The sequence below is a fragment of the Sorex araneus genome, chromosome 1 (assembly GCF_027595985.1).
Source record: "Sorex araneus isolate mSorAra2 chromosome 1, mSorAra2.pri, whole genome shotgun sequence".
Lineage (NCBI taxonomy): Eukaryota > Metazoa > Chordata > Mammalia > Eulipotyphla > Soricidae > Sorex > Sorex araneus.
Window position 1 is genome coordinate 356,023,575 of NC_073302.1, and position 19,280 is coordinate 356,042,854.

Genomic DNA, 19,280 nt, shown 5'->3' on the forward strand with positions numbered 1-19,280 from the left:
CAGGAGGGCAACAGAGATACAAGAAGAGAAGAATGATTCAGTGTGCAGATAATTGTTTCGAGTGAAATTTAGCTCGGTATTTTTGTTCCTGTCCTCAGTAGAACTGAGATTTAGCACCTCCCGTTGGCATTTAGCCCCCACCCCCACACAGGAGGAGGCTGTGCTGGGCGGGTGCTGAGAATGAACCACACTAGAATTAAATTATAGCACAGAGCTGGCAAGAATTTTCTCTGGCCAGCTCTTGGGTGCAAAGCTGATGATTCCATATGAGAAGCAAGGCATCCCTAGAAAGGCTCTCCATATGGTGTGTCATCACCCTCAATGAGGGAGTTATTGTGGCTTAAAGACCATCATCCAAAAAGTAGTGACCATTACCAACTACAAAAACCAAAAAGCAGTATAACCTAGAATGCTTCAAAGTATAATTCTAACCTTAGGAGTCACTTCTGAGGTGTTTTTTTTTTTGTGTGTGTGTGGTTTATTCAGTAATGTTATCCAGAACTCACTAGAAATGGATAAAAGATTTTACTTCTACTGAATTTTATTGGTGATAAACATATTTCTATTTATTTATTGTAATTTTGCTCTGTGAAAATGATATAAGAGTATGAGTATATCAATCTTTATCTGAAGATGGACATGTTATATAATCATCTTTTGTGGTGTTATTGTGGAGTGACTAAACAATACACTAGTTTGTATTATGCTGCTGAAATCCTTCTGTCATTTGCACCTATATACAGAGCAAAATAAAGTAATTTTTCCATTAGATAGTGTAAATGAAGTACAGTTCATATATATTTTAAATCTCACTGAAGATCCAGGAATAGTCATAGTAAAATTAATTCTAGGGCTTTTTGAGACAGTATTTTAATATTGCCTTCAATTGTTAAAAAAAGCAGACAAAATCCTCAATTTTGTAACATTTTCATTTGTGCTATTATAAAGCTTTTTACCTCCAGTAATTCAAGTTTTGTCTTCTACAGTCTGGTTCTGTGCCCTCATCTGATTCTTTTTCTCAGTTAGAAGACCTTCTATTCCTAGAAATTGTCTACCCCAGAGAAGAAACAATAGCTTCTATATGCTAGTAATTCAAAGAGATCTGTCAGTAATTTTCAATTTATCGTTAAGTCATATTTCTACTGGTTTCTACATTCTAATGCTAATAGCTCACTATTGTGCTAGTAATTGGCCTTGAGTCTTGACCAGAGGCCACATTTCCCTGTGTTCTTGGTGGGATACCAAATGTCTCTCTTGGTCCGCTTATGAAAATCCAATCCGTTGTCAAGGATGGGGGGGGGTCCCCTAGTTTTTGTTTGTCTCCTCACACATATTTTCTCCCTGACTTGAAAATGACAGAAACTTCATTCTGAAACCTAGTCTTATGATGCAAGTCTTAGTCTTTGAAAGATTCCCTGTCTTCAGTCTCCTACTTAGGCCCTGAACCCTCCCTGGCCTGCTTCTCCTATAGTCTCCATTGTGTGTCACCATAATCTTGAACCTGCAACTGCTAGTAATCACTCTGCTTCAATCTGGATGGTCCCCACACATTTTCCCACTGACTGAATTGTCACAAAGTCTAAAGTCTGTGGGGCTGCTGTGTTTCAGGGCCTCCTGGTCCTGCTGTTTACCTTGGTCAAGTCCTACGAGGCTGGATTTCAAAAGTCAGAGGTTTACTCTTAGGCACGCAGGAGGAATCAAAAGTAGTACATTTTAATCTTGCAGTGCAGTGCGGCTACTGAGGCTCTGTGTTTGGCTGCCTCTGGCAGTATTGGGGGGTAAGAAGTTTAGGGCATCAGGTTCAGGTTGGCTTCAAGGCCCATACCTACTATTGTGTCTCTTTCCTTACCTACATTTTATAGGAAGTAACGTTTCTTCTTTGGTTTTGGGCTACATCTGGCTGTGCTCAGAGATGACTCCTGGTGGGGCTCAAAGGACCCTACGTGTGCCAGAGACTGGACCCAAGTCAGCCTCATGCAAGGCCAGTGCCCTATCCAGTATACTCGCTGGTCCACAAATAATATTTTTTAAGAATAGAATTTATATATTTTTATTTTTATTTATTTATTTTCATTTTTTATTTGTGAATCACCATGAGGTACAGTTACAAACTTATGAACTTTTGTGTTTGCATTTCAGTCATACAATTGTCGTTTACCCATCCCTCCACCAGTGCCCATTCTCCTCCATCAAAGTTCCCAGTATCCCTCCCACCACCCCCACCCCATCCTCCATCACCCCACCCCATCTATGCAGCAGGGCATTCCCTTTTGTTCTCTCTCCTTTGGGGTGCTGTGGTTTGCAATAGAGGTATTGAGTGGCTATCATGTTCGGTCTGTAGTCTACTTTATAAAGTGTATATTTTCCTAATCATTTTGTCTTTGAATTCTATTTTGGCTCTACTTGGTATAACAAGATAGAAAACAAAATTTTTTTAAATTTTATTTTCAAATGAGAATTTCAAGCTTATCTGTGTTTTGCAGTATCTTTTTCAATGAATGTATGATCTTCATTTCCCTTGAAATTGAACATATTTATATTTTGTAATTAATTTCACTTTTTATTTTTTACATTTCAAGGTGTTGCACAATGGCCTCGTTATGGAGATGCAGCATCCAACTGTTGGGAAGATATCTGTCCCAGGTTTGAAAATTTTTGTTATTTTTTAAAAATATATCTTTCTTCATTCCTTGTGCAAATTATAGAAAGAACTGATGGTCCATCACACAACTAGTCAATATGCAAGCCAAATTTTTCATTTTGGATAAAAGTTAGGATCATACCCATTAAAAAAACATGCTTTGACTCTAATTTTGTTGCTTGTGCATATGAATATCCAATTGTCTCAGTGATAAAACTGTGGCTGCTCATGTGATAATAACTGTTTACTCATGTAGTCACAAAAGTATATTATGTAATGGTTAACAAAGAGTTAATGATAGTATGACAGATATTATGAATTAACACCAGATTCGTATCATGATATGAAAGAAACAATGAAGGTGCTGTCCAGGCAGAGACAGATTGCTCAAATGAGGCCATTTTCTTTCTGAATTATGGCTTGTCATGTGGATCTTAGTTTCATGAGAACGTCACCAACCCAAAGGTTAAAAAGTAGCTAGTGGAAGCCAGGGAGAGGGCTTGACATTTGACCCCCACACCTCAGGCTTCAAGTATAAGCAGCATCTACCTGGACACACCTAGAAGCACTAGGGAGGTCTGGGTACTGGGTTTCCAGTACTGCAGAGCCCCTGAACCATCAGCCTGGTTGACTGAGAATTTCTGGGAGGGCCTTGGCCCCAGGTGGAAGGCCCTAAAAGCCCAAAAATAGTTGGTATTCGAGGTGACAGTGTGTGGGGAGACCTCGAGATGGGAAAGAATGAAGTGCACATTAAGTCGGTACAAAAGTAGAAAAGGAAACAGAGTAAGGTATAGGGAAGCAGAACTCTTGAGTTTTTATTCAGTTTGGCCTTACTCTAGTTTTGATTAGGGAGGCAAAATGATATGATTTAAAACTTAAATCAGAAAAAAAAATCAGGAAGTTGTGTTGGGAGCTATTACAGGAGTTCAGGTAATAGTATCTTAAATTAGGGTTATAATAATAAAGATAATATTATCAAAGTAAAAAATCATAGAACTATTCATACTAGAAAACTTAAAAGATTAAATTTTGCAGTAGCTTTCTACTGTAATTTTTAAATAGCCCAAAATTTATGATCAACAAGTGATCACTTCCATTACCAAATTTCCCATCTGTATTATCATCACACTACAGAGCAGTCCTAGAACTCATTTAATTGCACATGTTTAAGATGAGTCATGCAGCTACTGCTGAACAGTGAAGTCATATAGCCACTGGTATACCCCATACATAAGAACAAAGATCACACATCTGAAAAATGCAATCATTAATATCATCACTGTCATGATCACTGTAATCCTGTTGTTCATTGATTTGCCCCAGTGGGCGCCAGTAATGTCTCCATCCATCCTGTTGCATGCTAGTGTAACCTGATGGCGTATTGGGGGGCTCTTTCAGAGTCAGAGGACTGAGGACCATCGTTATTACTGTTTTTGGCATATTGAGTATGCCACAAGTAGCTTACCAGGCTCTGCCATGCAGACAGGATAGACTTGGTAGCTTGCTGGGAGGGACGGAGGGCTTTGCTCGGCCTCTAATCGCCTTTGCAGGTGTTCCCAGTCTACCGAATGTAAGCTTTTGGCCGACTGGCATGTTGTAATGATCTGCACACTGACAAACATGCACCTGCCTGCGTCTCTGGGCAGCACCTGGATATCTGCGGCCTCAGGTTGATCTCCTTGAGGTTGATGGAGTGCGCCCAGAGGTTGTTGAGCAGCTGGCAGAGCAGGACTCTATAGCAGAGGTTCTGTGCCAGGTCAAACACTTGCGCCGAGTCCCAGGTCACCCGGTGGCTGGATGAGCACCCCGCAGTAGATGAGCCACTGCACTCACTGCAGCCAAATCATTAATATAATCATTAATATATAAGAAAAAAATAAGTCAAGAAGAAACCAGATACAGACGTAGAATTTGATATAATATCATGAAAGTCATATGTGAGCTTGCTAACTCTTAGTAAATGGATAATTAGTCTTAGAAATAAGAAAATGTTTGATTCTCAGTGGGCAGAGTGCATACTCTCTTTTTCTTTATTTTTAATTCATAAGAATATCAGATGCGTATTTGATATGCCAGAAACAGTAACAATAACAGGTCTCATTCCCCTGACCCTGAAAGAGCCTCCAATCGGTGGGAAAGACGAGTAAGGAGAGGCTGCTAAAATCTCAGGGCTGTGACAAATTGAAACGTTACTGGCGCCCACTCAAGTAAATAGACAAGCAATGAAATGACAGTGATACAGTGATACAGTGAAGTATATCGGATAACTTTTGTGACCAACTTAGTGGCATTCAAATATAAGCATTTTTTTGTTGCTATTTATACTAACCAGGTCAGTATGAGCCAGCAAGACTGGGTTTGTATGGGTGGCTTTGCTTCTAGAGAGGTCTGACTGGGCTTGGCATCTCACTGCAAGTCGAGCTTAGTCTGATGGTAGTGACAAAGGAGCAAGACAAACAGAAACACACCACAATGTCACTTAAGACCTTGTGTAGAACTAGCATATTCTTTTGCCCATTGGTCCAAACTCACTTTAGGATAGAAGCGAGTGAATGAGACAATATATATCCATTTAGGGAGGGTACTCTCAAGCAGTGCTCAGGGGGCACTGGTGACTGATTCTGTCAACTGGGTGGGTGGTTTGATATAAGGCCCCAGGACATCGTAATCCTTGGATGGGGTGATACAAAGGCCCCAGAGCATCATAATCCTTAGTCACTGAGGATGCTGTGGCCATCTCTGTGGTGGTTGCAAGCCTCCAGGGATACACCCAGTGGTGCTTGGAACCATGTGGTACCAGTCTTCAGTTTGGGTTTGAGGCAAATGCCAGGTATTCAGTCTGACCACTATACCTTTTCCCCTGCCCTATAGCTTTAGTTCAAAAAGAAAATACATGTGCATAGTAAGGCAGGGTCAAGAGTGAAAAAGTGAAAAATTAAGTTAACTAGGATAAATTTCTCATTATCTACAGAAATCTCTTGTTTTGAAAACTCCATGTGGAATTATATTTTATTTCTTTATTTCTATAGGGCTACTAATCTTTATATCCTTTCTATCATAGTGACTTATACACTCTCTCTTGAGCCATTTAATTTTTAAAATCTCAGGTTGGGGATAAAATGAATATGGTGAAGTTTCTTTGCTCAGTGTCTGACTGTCTCTTAAAGGGAGACATCTGGACATGCCAGGAAAGCAGAGGGCTCATTCCACATGTGGCCCCAGATGAGAAGTTGTTACTGTATTTCCTAATTCAGTGCATCTCATTAAGAGATCACTCAGATATCGTAAGATGTATTAAGTGAAAAGATAATTTATTGATCCGTATTTATGTATCCTATGTTTTCCTCTTTCATTGAATTTATTTACCTTTGATGGGTCGATCTTTCTGTGTGAGGGATATTCCCAGTGGAGAGTTTATGAGTGTTGCAGAAATAACTCTGGATTGACCACAATGCCTTAAGGAACTGAATCTGCCAAAACAGTGGTGGAATTAAAAGTGATTTTAGGCTATACTGTTTTATAGTTATCCAGTAGATACGTCTATTAAATTTCTGAATTAATTAAATGTACATGTATATATGCATACATATGTATATGCACATGCATTTATCTACGTATTCACATTTATATAAAATTAGTTACAGATTGTCAATAGTGAGTTTTACATATTTATAAATCCATAGAATTTCCTTAGATTATCATTTTTGATCTCATAATAGTAACTGTTTAATTTTCTCTTGTAATTGATTATTGCTAACTGATAACCACTTTAAAGATGATTATCAATGCTTAATTTACTTTGAATAGAGGTAGAAAGTGATAAACTTCAAGATCTCTTTTGGCTACTTAACATACATGCTTAACACTTTATTCAAATCTGAATAATTACTCCAATGTCCAAATATAGCAAAAAGTATGAACCAAGATATAATTTTTATTAATTTTTATCTATTGTTATATACTCCCTTTTCATATCATATTTACACCTCAAAATTACAGTAAATAATTGAGAGAAGATTTGTGTATATGCATGCTATAATGAACACATAAAATAATTAATATTTTAAATTATCTAAATATACATTGTACTCATTGCTTGTATTTAACAAATTGTGCGTTAAATGACTGTCAGTTGATCTTTATTTTATATTCAAACATTGGGAGAGACTAAGAAAAATGAATTATCAATGGGGAAATGTGTGAGAAAATATACAATATTTCTCTTTGCCGGGATTAAACACTGTTTGTCTAAGAGTCCCAGTAGTGACTAATCAGCATACCCCAGGGACAGAACTCTCAGAACAATGAAATAATTTTACTCATAATTAACTAATTTAACCTGGTTGCTAAAATATCAGACATATGCACACTGCTATTTGCACACAGAACTAAATTTACTCAATTCCCTGTGCCACAGACTCTGGAAAGTCTTGGTGACAGACCTTTGCCTAGCGTATCACTCCAGAGTTGACTCTCACTTGGCTGGTGAAGGCCTCATGAACTGTATAAGTATGGAAAAATGGGATGAGCTGATTGATAAGCAGCTCCTTGGAGAGCTAAGCAGACACTGTACCAGGATACTCAGGGAATATCAACTCGGGAGACTTTCCTAGTATGCTGAATCAGGAAGGTTTCTCTGAAAAGAGAAATGCAGATAGGGGAGTAGTATCTGGCTGTCAGCCGGGTCTGACTGGTGTGTGCTGAAAGAGAGAAGAGAAGCCCCAAGTACATAGCCACGGTGGGTGCTGAGAACACTCAAAGGGAGAAGGCAGGAAGGAGACTGCTACCTAGTACTATTTGGAATCAGCCAGAGGACAGAAGAATCTGACCTAAAATAGAGCTAATGAGATTTAAAATGCTCAAAATTTATGCAGTCTCTATGCTGAATAATTTGAGATCACTACCCTCTGGAGGTGACAGCGGAACTTGAATGAGTGTCTTCAGTTGGAACTTCAGACATATATGACTGTATGTGTATTTTTGCTAATTGACTTTAGGGTTTATTTATGAAAAAAACTTCAGCTCAGTGAAACATGGTAAACTCAGTTTCAGAAATTTGAAACTCTGAAATTTATCTTAAAAATTAGTCATTTTATGAAATGACTTTCAGTTCACTAAAGCTTATACCACCATTCTTCTTCCATCTTTGGTCATTCTATGAATATCACCTTACATGTGACTTTAGTGGAAAGATATTACATTAGTTACCACATCCCAAATGACTGTTCTATGGAGTCAGTGACTATTTGCATCTTTTTGTACTACTGTTGGCAACTGGTCTTCACTTCAGTGAGCTATGCCATCCTTCCCTTTACATTGGTGCTGAGTCCCAGACTTCAAAAGATGTACCCTAAAATAGAGTTGCCATGAGTCTCTTCAATCTCACCCCCTAGCCTTTCTCAGAGATTTCTCTGCAAGTGCACACAGCAGAAGTTAGATTGCTGAGGTTCTTCTGGGAAGTATTTTAATGGTGAGTGTGTCTTGCTGGAACGGGAGGCAGTCTCCTGTGCAATCAGAATAATCTGAAGTCTTACCCTTGCCTGCTACTAATCTCATTGAGGCTTTTTTTGAAGGTATCTTTCTGTTCTTTTAAATAAAACTTTACTAAATAATTATTTTCCCTATAGAATTTGGATATTTAAATTTGGATACTGAAAAAGGTTTTGTCTGGTGAACAATGGGGTAATAGAAGAATAGTCTTCACTATGAGTTAATGTAGCTCAAACCAAATTACTAGGATAGAGATATTCATATTTTACATTAAAGGTTGGCTAGATTTAGGTCAAGATATGATGGTACTTTGGAAAGACTTCTGGCTCTATGCCTTGAGGTCACTCTTGGTGATGTTTAGGGGAACTTGCAATGCTGAGAATCAAATCTGGGTTTCCCCCATATGTATGCACTAAGTCCAGTGAGCTATCTCACTGGCCCTTGTAGAGAAGATTTTAAAAGTGGGATATATTTTCTTGCCTGATAATCCAACATACTATTAATATATCTTTCTTCTTTAAGCTACTACAGAGCAAAGATGCTGTATTTTCCAAATGTAATCTTTGTCCTTTATTCTAATTACTTAGAAATGTTTTTTGGATGATGGTGAGAAAAATGCAACTAATTAGGAATTTAAGAGCCAATTTATGACACTGGAGAGATAGGTATAGACATTAATGTCCTTGCCTTATGTGTGGCTGACCATGGTTTAATCACAGATCCTGCATATCTTCTCTAAGCAAAACCTGGAGTGATTCCTGAGAAGAGTCAGGAGGAAGCCCTAAGCATGCCATGTATGGCAGAAACTTCACCCTTACACCCCCCAAGACCCCTCTCCCCAAGAGAAATGATTTGTAACAAGAATACGCAGTATGCATTTTTAATAAATGGGCCTATGATACCTATGGAAACTGGCTGAAAGATTTGCTTTATGTCTTTAGTTTGTTCCCAGCTTGAATTACACACTTCACATGGTGTGGCCACCTAACCTCTTTGCTCCCTAAAGAACGAAACAAAACGAGACCCCTTTCCTTTGCTGTTCTGCACGAACCATTACTTCTCAGGTTCTCAGACGGGCGGGCACAGGCCTGGGCTGAGGGAGGCCTGTGCTTGCTTTAGCTGCTGTGTGTCCCCTGAACAAACCCCTGAAGACTCTCTCAGAGGACTATTTCTCTCATTTAAAAAATGCTTTAGATTTTTTTCTCTCCTCAAAATAGAAAATTAGTTAATATTTATTAAATCTTACATCTTGTCAGTTCAATTAAATTCCTATCTCTTGGATAAAGCTGTAGATAATGTTGTCACAGGTCTCACAGGGAGAAAACAGAGGAAAAAATAAGAGAAACCAAAATTTTAGTTTATATCCTTTTGTAATGTGTAAATATGTTGATCTTTATAAGGAATTCAAAGTGGAACCAATCTGAGAATTAATGATAAAATACATTATTTCTTCCAGGTAGAAAAATCCTTACAAATGACAACAGGAAGAAAATGTAAAACGTTCATGTTGTGTGTACTGCATAATCTATCTTCTAGAAAGAAAATACTCCTTCGGGGACCAGGCTAAGCTGTAAAAAGAGGAAAAGAGATGAAAGGAAGGTTCCACAGTCTGTCAACAGAATGAGAGAAAGCTGGCAGGGAACCGAATTTCCAAATAGACTAACCGTGAAACTTCCCAAAGTCCTCAATTATTTTTAGCTTTATTAAACCCTTAACCCATGGCAATGCACTGAGAGTTAAATAAATCAGCATATTCTCAGGTGATTTGATATTGAGTGCCTGTAGTCTCGGAAAGTCCCTTTACGGGGAGGCGGGATTGTAGATGTTGTTGCAGCTCAGTGAGGAATGACTAGCCCAGTGCTTCCCTTTCCTAAGAGAGAAAGGAGGAAACGAAGGGGGGTAAATCCATCTGCAGGAATGTCTTTCCGTCAGGAACAGGAGAAGTCTAAGAGCCAAGTTACTGTCGCTGATATGACTTTGGGATCTCCATCAGCTATGCTTATCTGTACTATGAGGAAGAAATATTTTGTGAGACCTGGATTTTCATGCTCAGGGAATTCAAATTTCTTTTAGCTGAAGCCGGGAAAGTAGCCAATTCAGTTTTCCCTCTTCAACATATCCTCATCAACCTAGATACTAAGATAAATGACTGTTATCAATGAAGTTCTAGGGCACAAAGTAACTTTTCACATGAGAAAATGATATTTAGGTTAAAGAATTTTCCTGTTTGACTATTTAATTGGCCTTATATATTATTTGAAATGTTCTCTTAAGTATTATTATGCAGAATGATTCTTGATGCTATTGAAATCACTTTCATGGACTGCTGAATTCAAACAAAATCTAGAAATTGAAAAATAAATTATAAAATAAAAAATAAAAGTTAGAGGGAGAGTATGAGTTCAATGATAGTAAAACAATTTTTATTGTGATTTTCTCTTTAGACATTGTATCAGGTATTTTTGAGATCAATTACTAAATCTTTTCTATATTTGCTAGGATAGAATTTTTATTAGATAACTGTCTTTCTGGACTAATTGTTGTAGTTATTGAAATGCTGAATTTTCTTATGTATCTTGGAGAGTCACTGTCACTGTCCTGTTCATCGATTTGCTCGAGCACATACCAGTATGTCTCCATTGTGAGACTTGTTGTTACTGTGAGACTTGTTGTTACTGCTTTTGGCATATCGAATATGCCATGGGTAGCTTACCAGGCTCTGCTGTGCAGGCGTGATACTCTTGGTAGCTTGCCAGGCTATCCAAGAAGGATGGAGGAATCGAACCTGGGTCAACCGCGTGCAAGGCAGATGCCCTACACACTGTGCTATAGAGTAAACTAATAAATGTAAGTAGGTTTGTAAACTGGTTGTAGAAGTACAATCAAATATTATGAAAAAGCTAAATACAGAAAGCTTAAAATAATTCTCCAATTTGTACTTCCATTTTGTGGAGTAAACTTAGATGATCAAGAAGTGACATAACCAGTGACTTCAGGTGGCTTCAGCCTGAAGTGAGTTATGTAACTTCATTGCCAGATTGGTTGGAGAGGATTATTTTAGTCCTCTATTAAAAAAATAAAAGTAACACTTTTTCTCTACTTTAGCATTTTCTGGGATTCTTGGTTCAGGAAGAAATGGCAATTGCGATGAATACAATAAGAAAAGATTTCTCTTTAAAGATTGGGACCAGAAAGATGTTATAGTGGGTAGGGCACTTGCCTTCCACTTGGCCAACTTGGGTTTGATCCCATGACCTGCTGAGCCTATCAGGAGTGGTCCCAGAGCACAGAGCCGGGAGTTAGCTCTGAGCACCACTGATATGACCCCCAAACCAAAAAAGCAAACAAATAAATATGGAATCATGTGATATGAAGATAGATTCTGTCACAAGATTTATCCAGATAAAATATTAAAGGAGTAAGCCATCTTGTAATTTAAAAGGATTATCATTTAATAATTAACTAATTTGAATCAAAGTGAGTATGATAGAGGTAAAGAAGTGGTAACAAAATGGTTGAATAGAAACCTTTAGATATCTTAGCACAAAGAATTAGTCTCGTAGAGTATTCTTTTATCACCTCACCTACAACTTAGAGGATTTAATTGGCTCTCAGCCAGTCTGCGTAGCCTATTGCTTAGCAGTTGTGAATGTCTGTGTGCTGTATTGTGAGAACTTATATAGTATCAACTTATCTCTCAGCTCTGTCACATGTTGTCAGGCCTCTATATGGTATTACATTCACAGTAAACGTGTCTCTAAATTGATCCTTTGAGATTAGAATGTCACTCAGGAGCTAAGGTGAAGGAAGGACCTTGACATGTTGTACCAACGTGGCCTTCATTGAGCATCATGGGAATCACCAAAGGATTTGGCTTCTCAAAGTGAGTGACCTAGTAATCTAACATCCTCTGAACCTGTGTCTGCTGAAAGTGTCCTTATGAGTTCTGAATCCTGCGCTCCATTGCAAGAAGCTATATCGTAATTTTAATTCAATTAAAACTGATTAAAGAAAGTTAAGGCAAGACATTTGTGCATTTAAGGAGTTTATGGAGAAATAAAAGTACACACAAGATGTTGCAGCTTCAAAAAAGTTAGAGAAACACAACCTAATCTAGATTTAAGTGGTATCTTGCACACCTAAAATGGTGTAAATTCCTATAAATTCCTCAAAGAATCTATCAGTTTCTTTTTGTTGCTGGATCTTACAAGTAAGTGGATATACTGCCAATTTCTTAACTTTTAGCTATTGTCTTATTATTATTATGGCTTTATTTTTTCAATTTAAAGGAAAAATGAAATTTTCTATTATGCATGCCAGTATTTATCCTGAGTAGATTTAATGGCATCATTGTTATAGAACAGTAAAATTTGAAAAAGGGAATTTAAGAGAATATCTACTGAGCACTTCTCTCAATACCCAGATATAAAGACACCCTTTATACACAATTTGTTTAATATTCAAGACAGTTTGTTGGTCATACATTATTTATTATGTCAGTTTTACAAATCAGAAAGTTGAGAATTGCTGAGTTTGGAAGCATTTCAAACTCAGGTCTAGATATCTCTAAAATATTTCTTTTCTTTACTTACTGATCCTTTCTAAAACTGAGCCAAAAAGGAAATTGAGTCAATGACTGATGGTTTTCTTTAAACTTATATCTGTTTCTTCTTAATATATTTTAATTGTTAGTGTACTTTAATTGTATAAAAATAGCTTTGAAATTTGAGAAAGGTTTTAATCTCAAGAACTTGAATTTAGAGATTGAGCCTATTTCTTAGGGAAGTTCCCCCCAAGCCTAAAGTTGTGATTATATGAGAAAAATGCATTGGAAAACACACTATTAGATAATTTTACATTTTAAAAAGCATATAAGTTTAACTGCACCAAGACATGTGGCTTACATTTAACTCAAATATTACATTGATTTTTATTGTATTTTATTTTATTAAAGCGCTGTGATTTACAAAGTTATTTATAGTTGACTTTTAAACATGTATTTCAGCTCCAACCCTTCCACCAGTGCCAACTTCCCTCCACCAATGTTCCAGATTCTCTCCCATACCCACCCCCTCTAGCCTGCCCTTTCCCTCATTTTGGCATCCACTTTCTATATGAAAATTTGACAGTACAAGGCAGTTCATGTATGTAGACTAATCATAATTTTTCCAAGTAATTAAATCTGACCACAATATCTACCACTCATTTAGGTAAAAGAAATTTATCTCCCTTTTATCAGCACAACATTGTTTGCCGTCTAATTAGCGCTTCTCAGAGAAAAGTTGGCTCGAAATATCAGTAAATTAGTCTTCAGTGAGCAAAAGAAAATTTGCCTCCACAGTTCCAGGGCCACTTGCAAATGCACTGAAAAAAAGGAGAAATTGAGGAATGTTTAGGGTGGGAGCTTAACATTCTAATATGTATTTGTATCTCTAAGAAGGAGATAATGATGCTTGTCATGTCATGTTACACAAGTTATTTGGTAGAGGATTTGTTTGCTCTTATTGATTTCATAGAAGCTGCTTTTTTTGTTTTTGATTGGGTCACACCACACCCCCTGTGTCCCTTGCAGACACAGGGGGCAAGTTGCAAGCGTTATTTTTTGGGGGGAAATTGGGCAAATTACACTAAAGATGGGAAGCCAAATAAGAAAACTGACTACCATGTGAAGTTATAATTTTATTTTTTTAAGCTCCAGGAATCAAAGAGCCCTAGGAATGTAAAATAGTGCTTAGAAAACTGGTTTTGTTGCTGCTATTGTTTTTTTTTTCCTTCTATGAACTCAGGGTCAGAGTGAGTCAAAACAAGCATAGCCAACGGGGTGTCCCAGTGCCCAGGAAGCCATACTGGTGATGATGGGGTGCTTTCACTTCAGCTGGCTCAACGCCCATGGGAGAGAGCCTCATACGACAGTGAAAGACATTAATAATGAAGATGGGTTTAGGGCAACACCAAAGTGCAGATCAGGAATAGCTCACACGGTGATGCTCTTGCACTAGAAGCCAAAACTATCCTGGGATCTAAATAAGTCACTTAAGAAGCTCACACTTGTTCTTCATTGAGCCTCAGTAAAACTGCATTAGAAGAATTCTGCACAATTGTTCGTACTCTAGCTTAGAAAATGGAGCTGATTAAGTGGGATATAATTTTTCAATGTGACAAAGATGATGAGGTGATTAAAGGGTAGAATTTAAGTAGCATGAAAGATTTTGAGAATTTAAGATATTTGACAGAGTAGCAATGACAGTGGGGTATATGAAAGCTGCTTAGAAATATCTAATTAATTGCCTACTGTGGCAAATGAGAAGAAACAAGCTTCAAACACCAAAAAGAAACTTGAAGTTTATTAGGAAAGCAGTATTTACCAGCAAGAATGACTTGACTGCTGTCATGTGGGACATGAGTTGAGTTATTTGGGTATTTACATAATATATTTTGGCGCCATGTAATCCCATCAATGGCCAACATCCAGAGCTCCCAGAAGCGAGCTTCTTATAGCCTAGTTCTCCCTCTCGGAGAAACTGGCAAGCTACTGAGAATTTTCCTGCCCACATGGGAGAGCCTGGCAAGCTCCCTGTGGCGTATTCATATGCCAAATACAGTAACAATGATGGGTCTCATTCTCCTGACCCTGAAAGAGCCTCTAATGTGTCACCGTTGGGAAGGACAAGTAAAGAGAGACTGCTAAAATCTCAGGGCTAGGACGAATGAAGACATTACTGGGCCCGTTCGAGCAAATTGACTATTAACAGGATGATAGAGATAGTGATAGTGATAATATTTTGGTATTAGCAAATTTATATATTTATTCCAAAATGATCCATGTGTTTAGAAAAAAACTAAAGATTACAAAATCATGTAATTTGATAGAGTATAGTTTGTTAGTAAAAACACTAAGCCACATTTTCTCATTAGCCAAATCATCAAAATATTCTTAGTGATGAGAATAATAGAGAATCTATAAATTATGTTACAATTTATAGACCTTATAATGTAAAGACACTACTCTTTATAAACAGCCCCTGTTAAAACTAGCTAATACATAGTGATCCCAGTTAGATGCCTGATGTTTTATGTACATTGTCTCATCATTTATATTCTAAAGGAGACAGTAATTTTATAGATTAACAAAGTGAGTCTTGAGAAATAAATAATGTGACCAAGGCCACATTACCAGTAAGTGGCAAAAGCTAAAATTTTATTTAATTTGGTTACTAAAGACCCAGGCTGTTTTATTGAGATGCTATGCTGTCTCCTTAGGGCACTATTAATCATCACTTTTATAAACCTTTGCTCAGCCGCTTGGTATATATGAGACACTTATGAAAGTGAAATGGTTTACTTGTGTTTGAGAGTGGGTGGCCACAGATACCATGGCTTGGCTTTGGGGAAAGGCTTGCCCTGAGTTGTGCAGAGAATGAGCAAGTTTAAGGTTGGAGGGAGGGGTGGATCTCTCCAGCTCCCTGAGCGTTTAGAGCTGCTGTAAGAAGGAGCTCTGTCAGTTCTCAAAAATGGCATCTAGATTTGATTATAACTTTTCTTTGTGGTCTTTGAAGCTTTTTGTTATTTCCTTCCTTGCCTCACGAAGTTCAGTTCTATTTTCACATAAACAGAGATGATTCCTTCTTTCTGAGCACTTCATTGTTGGTGGCATTGTGGAATGTCCCAGAAAGGAGGAAAAGGGGCCAATTATAAAGGAGAAATTCCTCTTCGTTTGCATGTTTATATGAAAATGCCAAAGTCTCCAGCTGTTACAATAGCAGGATGAAGGCGAGCCCTCTTTCTCACTGTCCTTCTTGCAGATTTACAGCAGGGGGAGATAACTCCAATAGAACAAATTAGAAGACTAAAATATAAAATTTCCCCCAAAATCATTATCCTGCATTTATGAGCTTTACAGGAAATTTAGGAAATACACACTTTGGTATGCTTCTTATTTCAGTAGGCGTTTCCAGCTCAAATTAAAACTGTTCTGTATTGAATAGCTTACCTCAGCTTCAACTGAAGAGTAGTTTCCTTGAATAGGGAGCATGTAGATTGAAAAAATTAATTTCACATCCCTATTTATAGGACATTTGAGAAAAGCAGCCCCTCGGCATTACCGTTACCTCACTCGCCTTTTTTAGCCATCAAGATAGACTGCTTATGTCTTTTACATTCATGGAACACATTTCAAACCTAAGGAATTTAGTTCTATAGCAGGACCTTAAGAGAGATGATATATATCATCTTGTTGGCTATCTTTATAATGGAGTCTTCTCTTCTTAATAAAATATAACTGGTATATTAGTAGTGATGGAAAAAACAGACCTGACAGAAAAGATTTTTATGTGCGACTTAAACAATTCTTCTAGAATCATTCAAGATATTGTGATGGCAGACTCTAAAACCAAAGCAATATAACACTAAAGATTATATTTTCACATTAACTTGATTGGATCTGTTTTGCCATACTTAACTCTTAGAGATGTCTTCTCAGCCAACACCTCTAAAGAAGATAACCAGCCTACAGCCTTGTTGGGCCACCTCCCTCTGCTCACACTGTGTACTGTCAATGTTTTGGACTTGAATAAGAGTACTGCTGGTACTCAGAACCTTCCAGAAATCACAGCAGAATGATCTACCTGAGGAAGGAATTCCTGGACAGTGCTCTGTGTTCATCTGTCTCCATCACTCCAGCTTTATAGATGTTTTGTACTCATGCTACTTCAAATTATAACCAGAATAATGCCATGGTTTGTCGCTTAGCCTCTGGCTCCTGTGCAGAGTTTGGGGACTTGTTCCAAAATTGCCAGAGAGTGTGACAGCTTATTCCATATTTAGCCTTTTAGATCAAGGAATGGTTTAGTCAATTTCCCTTCATTTGCAGTGAGTTACAGACAGTTTTCTTTTGGTTCTATTCTTCTCCATCTTTAATTGTGATATTTTCCACTCACTAAGACAAAAAGAAAAAGAAAAGGAAGAAAGACTGCTATCAAATCAGGTTACAGCTATAGGAACCCCATGCTAGGGACGGTCACCGCTGTGGTTGAACTACCAAGATATTTTTCCTGGAAATGGATTGTTCTCAATTAAAAAAGAAAAGAAAGGCAAAACAAAAGCAAGACATGTTTCTTGAGGATAATTCTGGGGTTCTTTGCAATTCAATTCCTCCCTAAATTCCTCACTTGGATGTGTAGTCTGATACAAGTATTTCTCAAGAGCATGCCATTTTTTTTAAAGTAGGGGCTGATGTGATAAAATGGCACATAGGGTGCCTGTCTTGCCCCTGGCCCACCTAGGATTGATGCCCCTTGAGGCAACAGGAGTGTCCATGAGCACTCTGCCAGGGATAAGCCCTAAACACAATAGGTGTAGGCCACAAAACAAAGGGAAAAAGTATATTCCTCAGAATTACAAAGAATCAACTCACTCTTTGATATTTAATTCATCTACTTAACTCTTGGAACAGAAACAAAAAGCGTTTAGGACCAGAGGTTCCCAAGCCTATATAAGCAAATCTGACTCTGCTTATTCTTGGTCTCCCTTGTTTTGTTTTTACAAAAGTGTTGCATATTTGTGGGGGATGAATAGAAAAGAAAAAGAAGAAAGGAGGCAGGTGAAAGAGAAAAACTAACTTGTGAGCGAAAGACAGAGAGGGGGTGGTCCCACTGGAGGGCTTCCAGGGCGCCCGCTACTCCCCAGAAGCACCTGCCCTCCCTTGTAAGGGGGGGATCCTCCACAGTGAATTCTCTTCCCGTACTTAAACACCAAACATTACCTGCTAACATTCAGCCATCTATTTTCTTTGGACTGTTATTTTTACCATTATTAGATATTTTATATACACAAAAGGAAATTCTAACAATTAATCTGTCTTTGAGGTGGGAAAAGGGAAACATCTATTTCAGGGCTCTTCTATTTAAATCAATGGATCTGTTCTAACTTCTTATTCTTGCATGATATGATCAAAACTGGACCTCCCTCTGCCCCCTGAAAAATCTGTCAAAAGGCGATATGTAGCAACCATATACAAATTCTGGTGTTCATCTTGGTAATACCACATAACTAACTTTCTATCTTTATATACAACAATTGTGTCTATTTTATTTTTCCTTCTGTAACTCTGACCTCCAAAAATCTAAATTTTAAATAATTTATTACTATTTATAAATTCTGAATCTCAGTATGTGAGTGATAATTAAGTTTTGGAAACAATTTTTTAAATTATAAGACTTTAGTTAGGTAAATACAGAATGCCAGATAATTTGAAAATACCAGTTTTAGGCATTAATAGATATACAGGTTTCTATTATAAATAACCCGAATTTATACTCCAAGTATATATATGTATATTTACTCACACATACACACAAACACACACATATATACATATACACACAATTTGAGTTTTTTTATTTGTTTATGTCATATACTTTTAAATGTAATGTCAATTATTTTAAGTAGACCTAAGTTAGAGTGCTTTATATATGTGGCATATATTATTGTGATGATAAATTCTGTGGTTATGGATGCAGGTGTTGGAATAGAGGCCATTTATAATATTATAAGTAAGAAAATGGTGTCCATACTTAAAAAGACCTTACTGAATGATCATATCTCAGCAATGTCTTTCCAGTTTACTTTTTTTTTTTTTTTTGTCTTTCCAGTTTAATCTAAAAAATGTTTGGGAGCATATTATCTGGCTTATTAGATACTTTGGTTGAGTCTAAATTTTGAAAGAAAAATAAGATTTCAGGAAACGACATCCCCCAAACAGAAAGATCAGTAGTAATTAACCTGGATTTTTACATAACAGGTAACTCTTTATATTATTGTCTACTAAAAAAATTAAAATTCCCCTTCCCATTTTTGAAAATTAAAAATTCCCCTTTATACACCCATAAAAATATCCCTAAGAATATGTATACTATGCTCTTAAACAGTGCTGGATGTTATTTTAATCTTAAGCCTTGGAACTCCGAAAACTATCTTCATGAGGCATTTGACAGTCTAGAGGGTAAAGGCAGTTGCCTTGTAAATGGCCTATCCTGTTTATCACACTACATATGGTCCTCCACACACTCACAGAAGAGAGCACTGAGCTCAATAAACCCACTGCCCGCCCACCCCCCACTAGGCCATGGGCCCTATAAGAAACAGGGAAATG

General features: G+C 37.4%; 1 protein-coding gene across 1 annotated transcript in view; it reads left to right on the forward strand.

The window, feature by feature from the left end:
• Positions 1-19,280, forward strand: part of SUGCT (succinyl-CoA:glutarate-CoA transferase) — a 977,794-nt gene that overhangs the window by 845,020 nt on the left and 113,494 nt on the right. Inside the window, exon 14 of the mRNA XM_055144204.1 lies at positions 2,580-2,643. Coding sequence (XP_055000179.1) covers positions 2,580-2,643 — 64 coding nt within the window. The remainder of the gene's footprint in view (positions 1-2,579; positions 2,644-19,280) is intronic.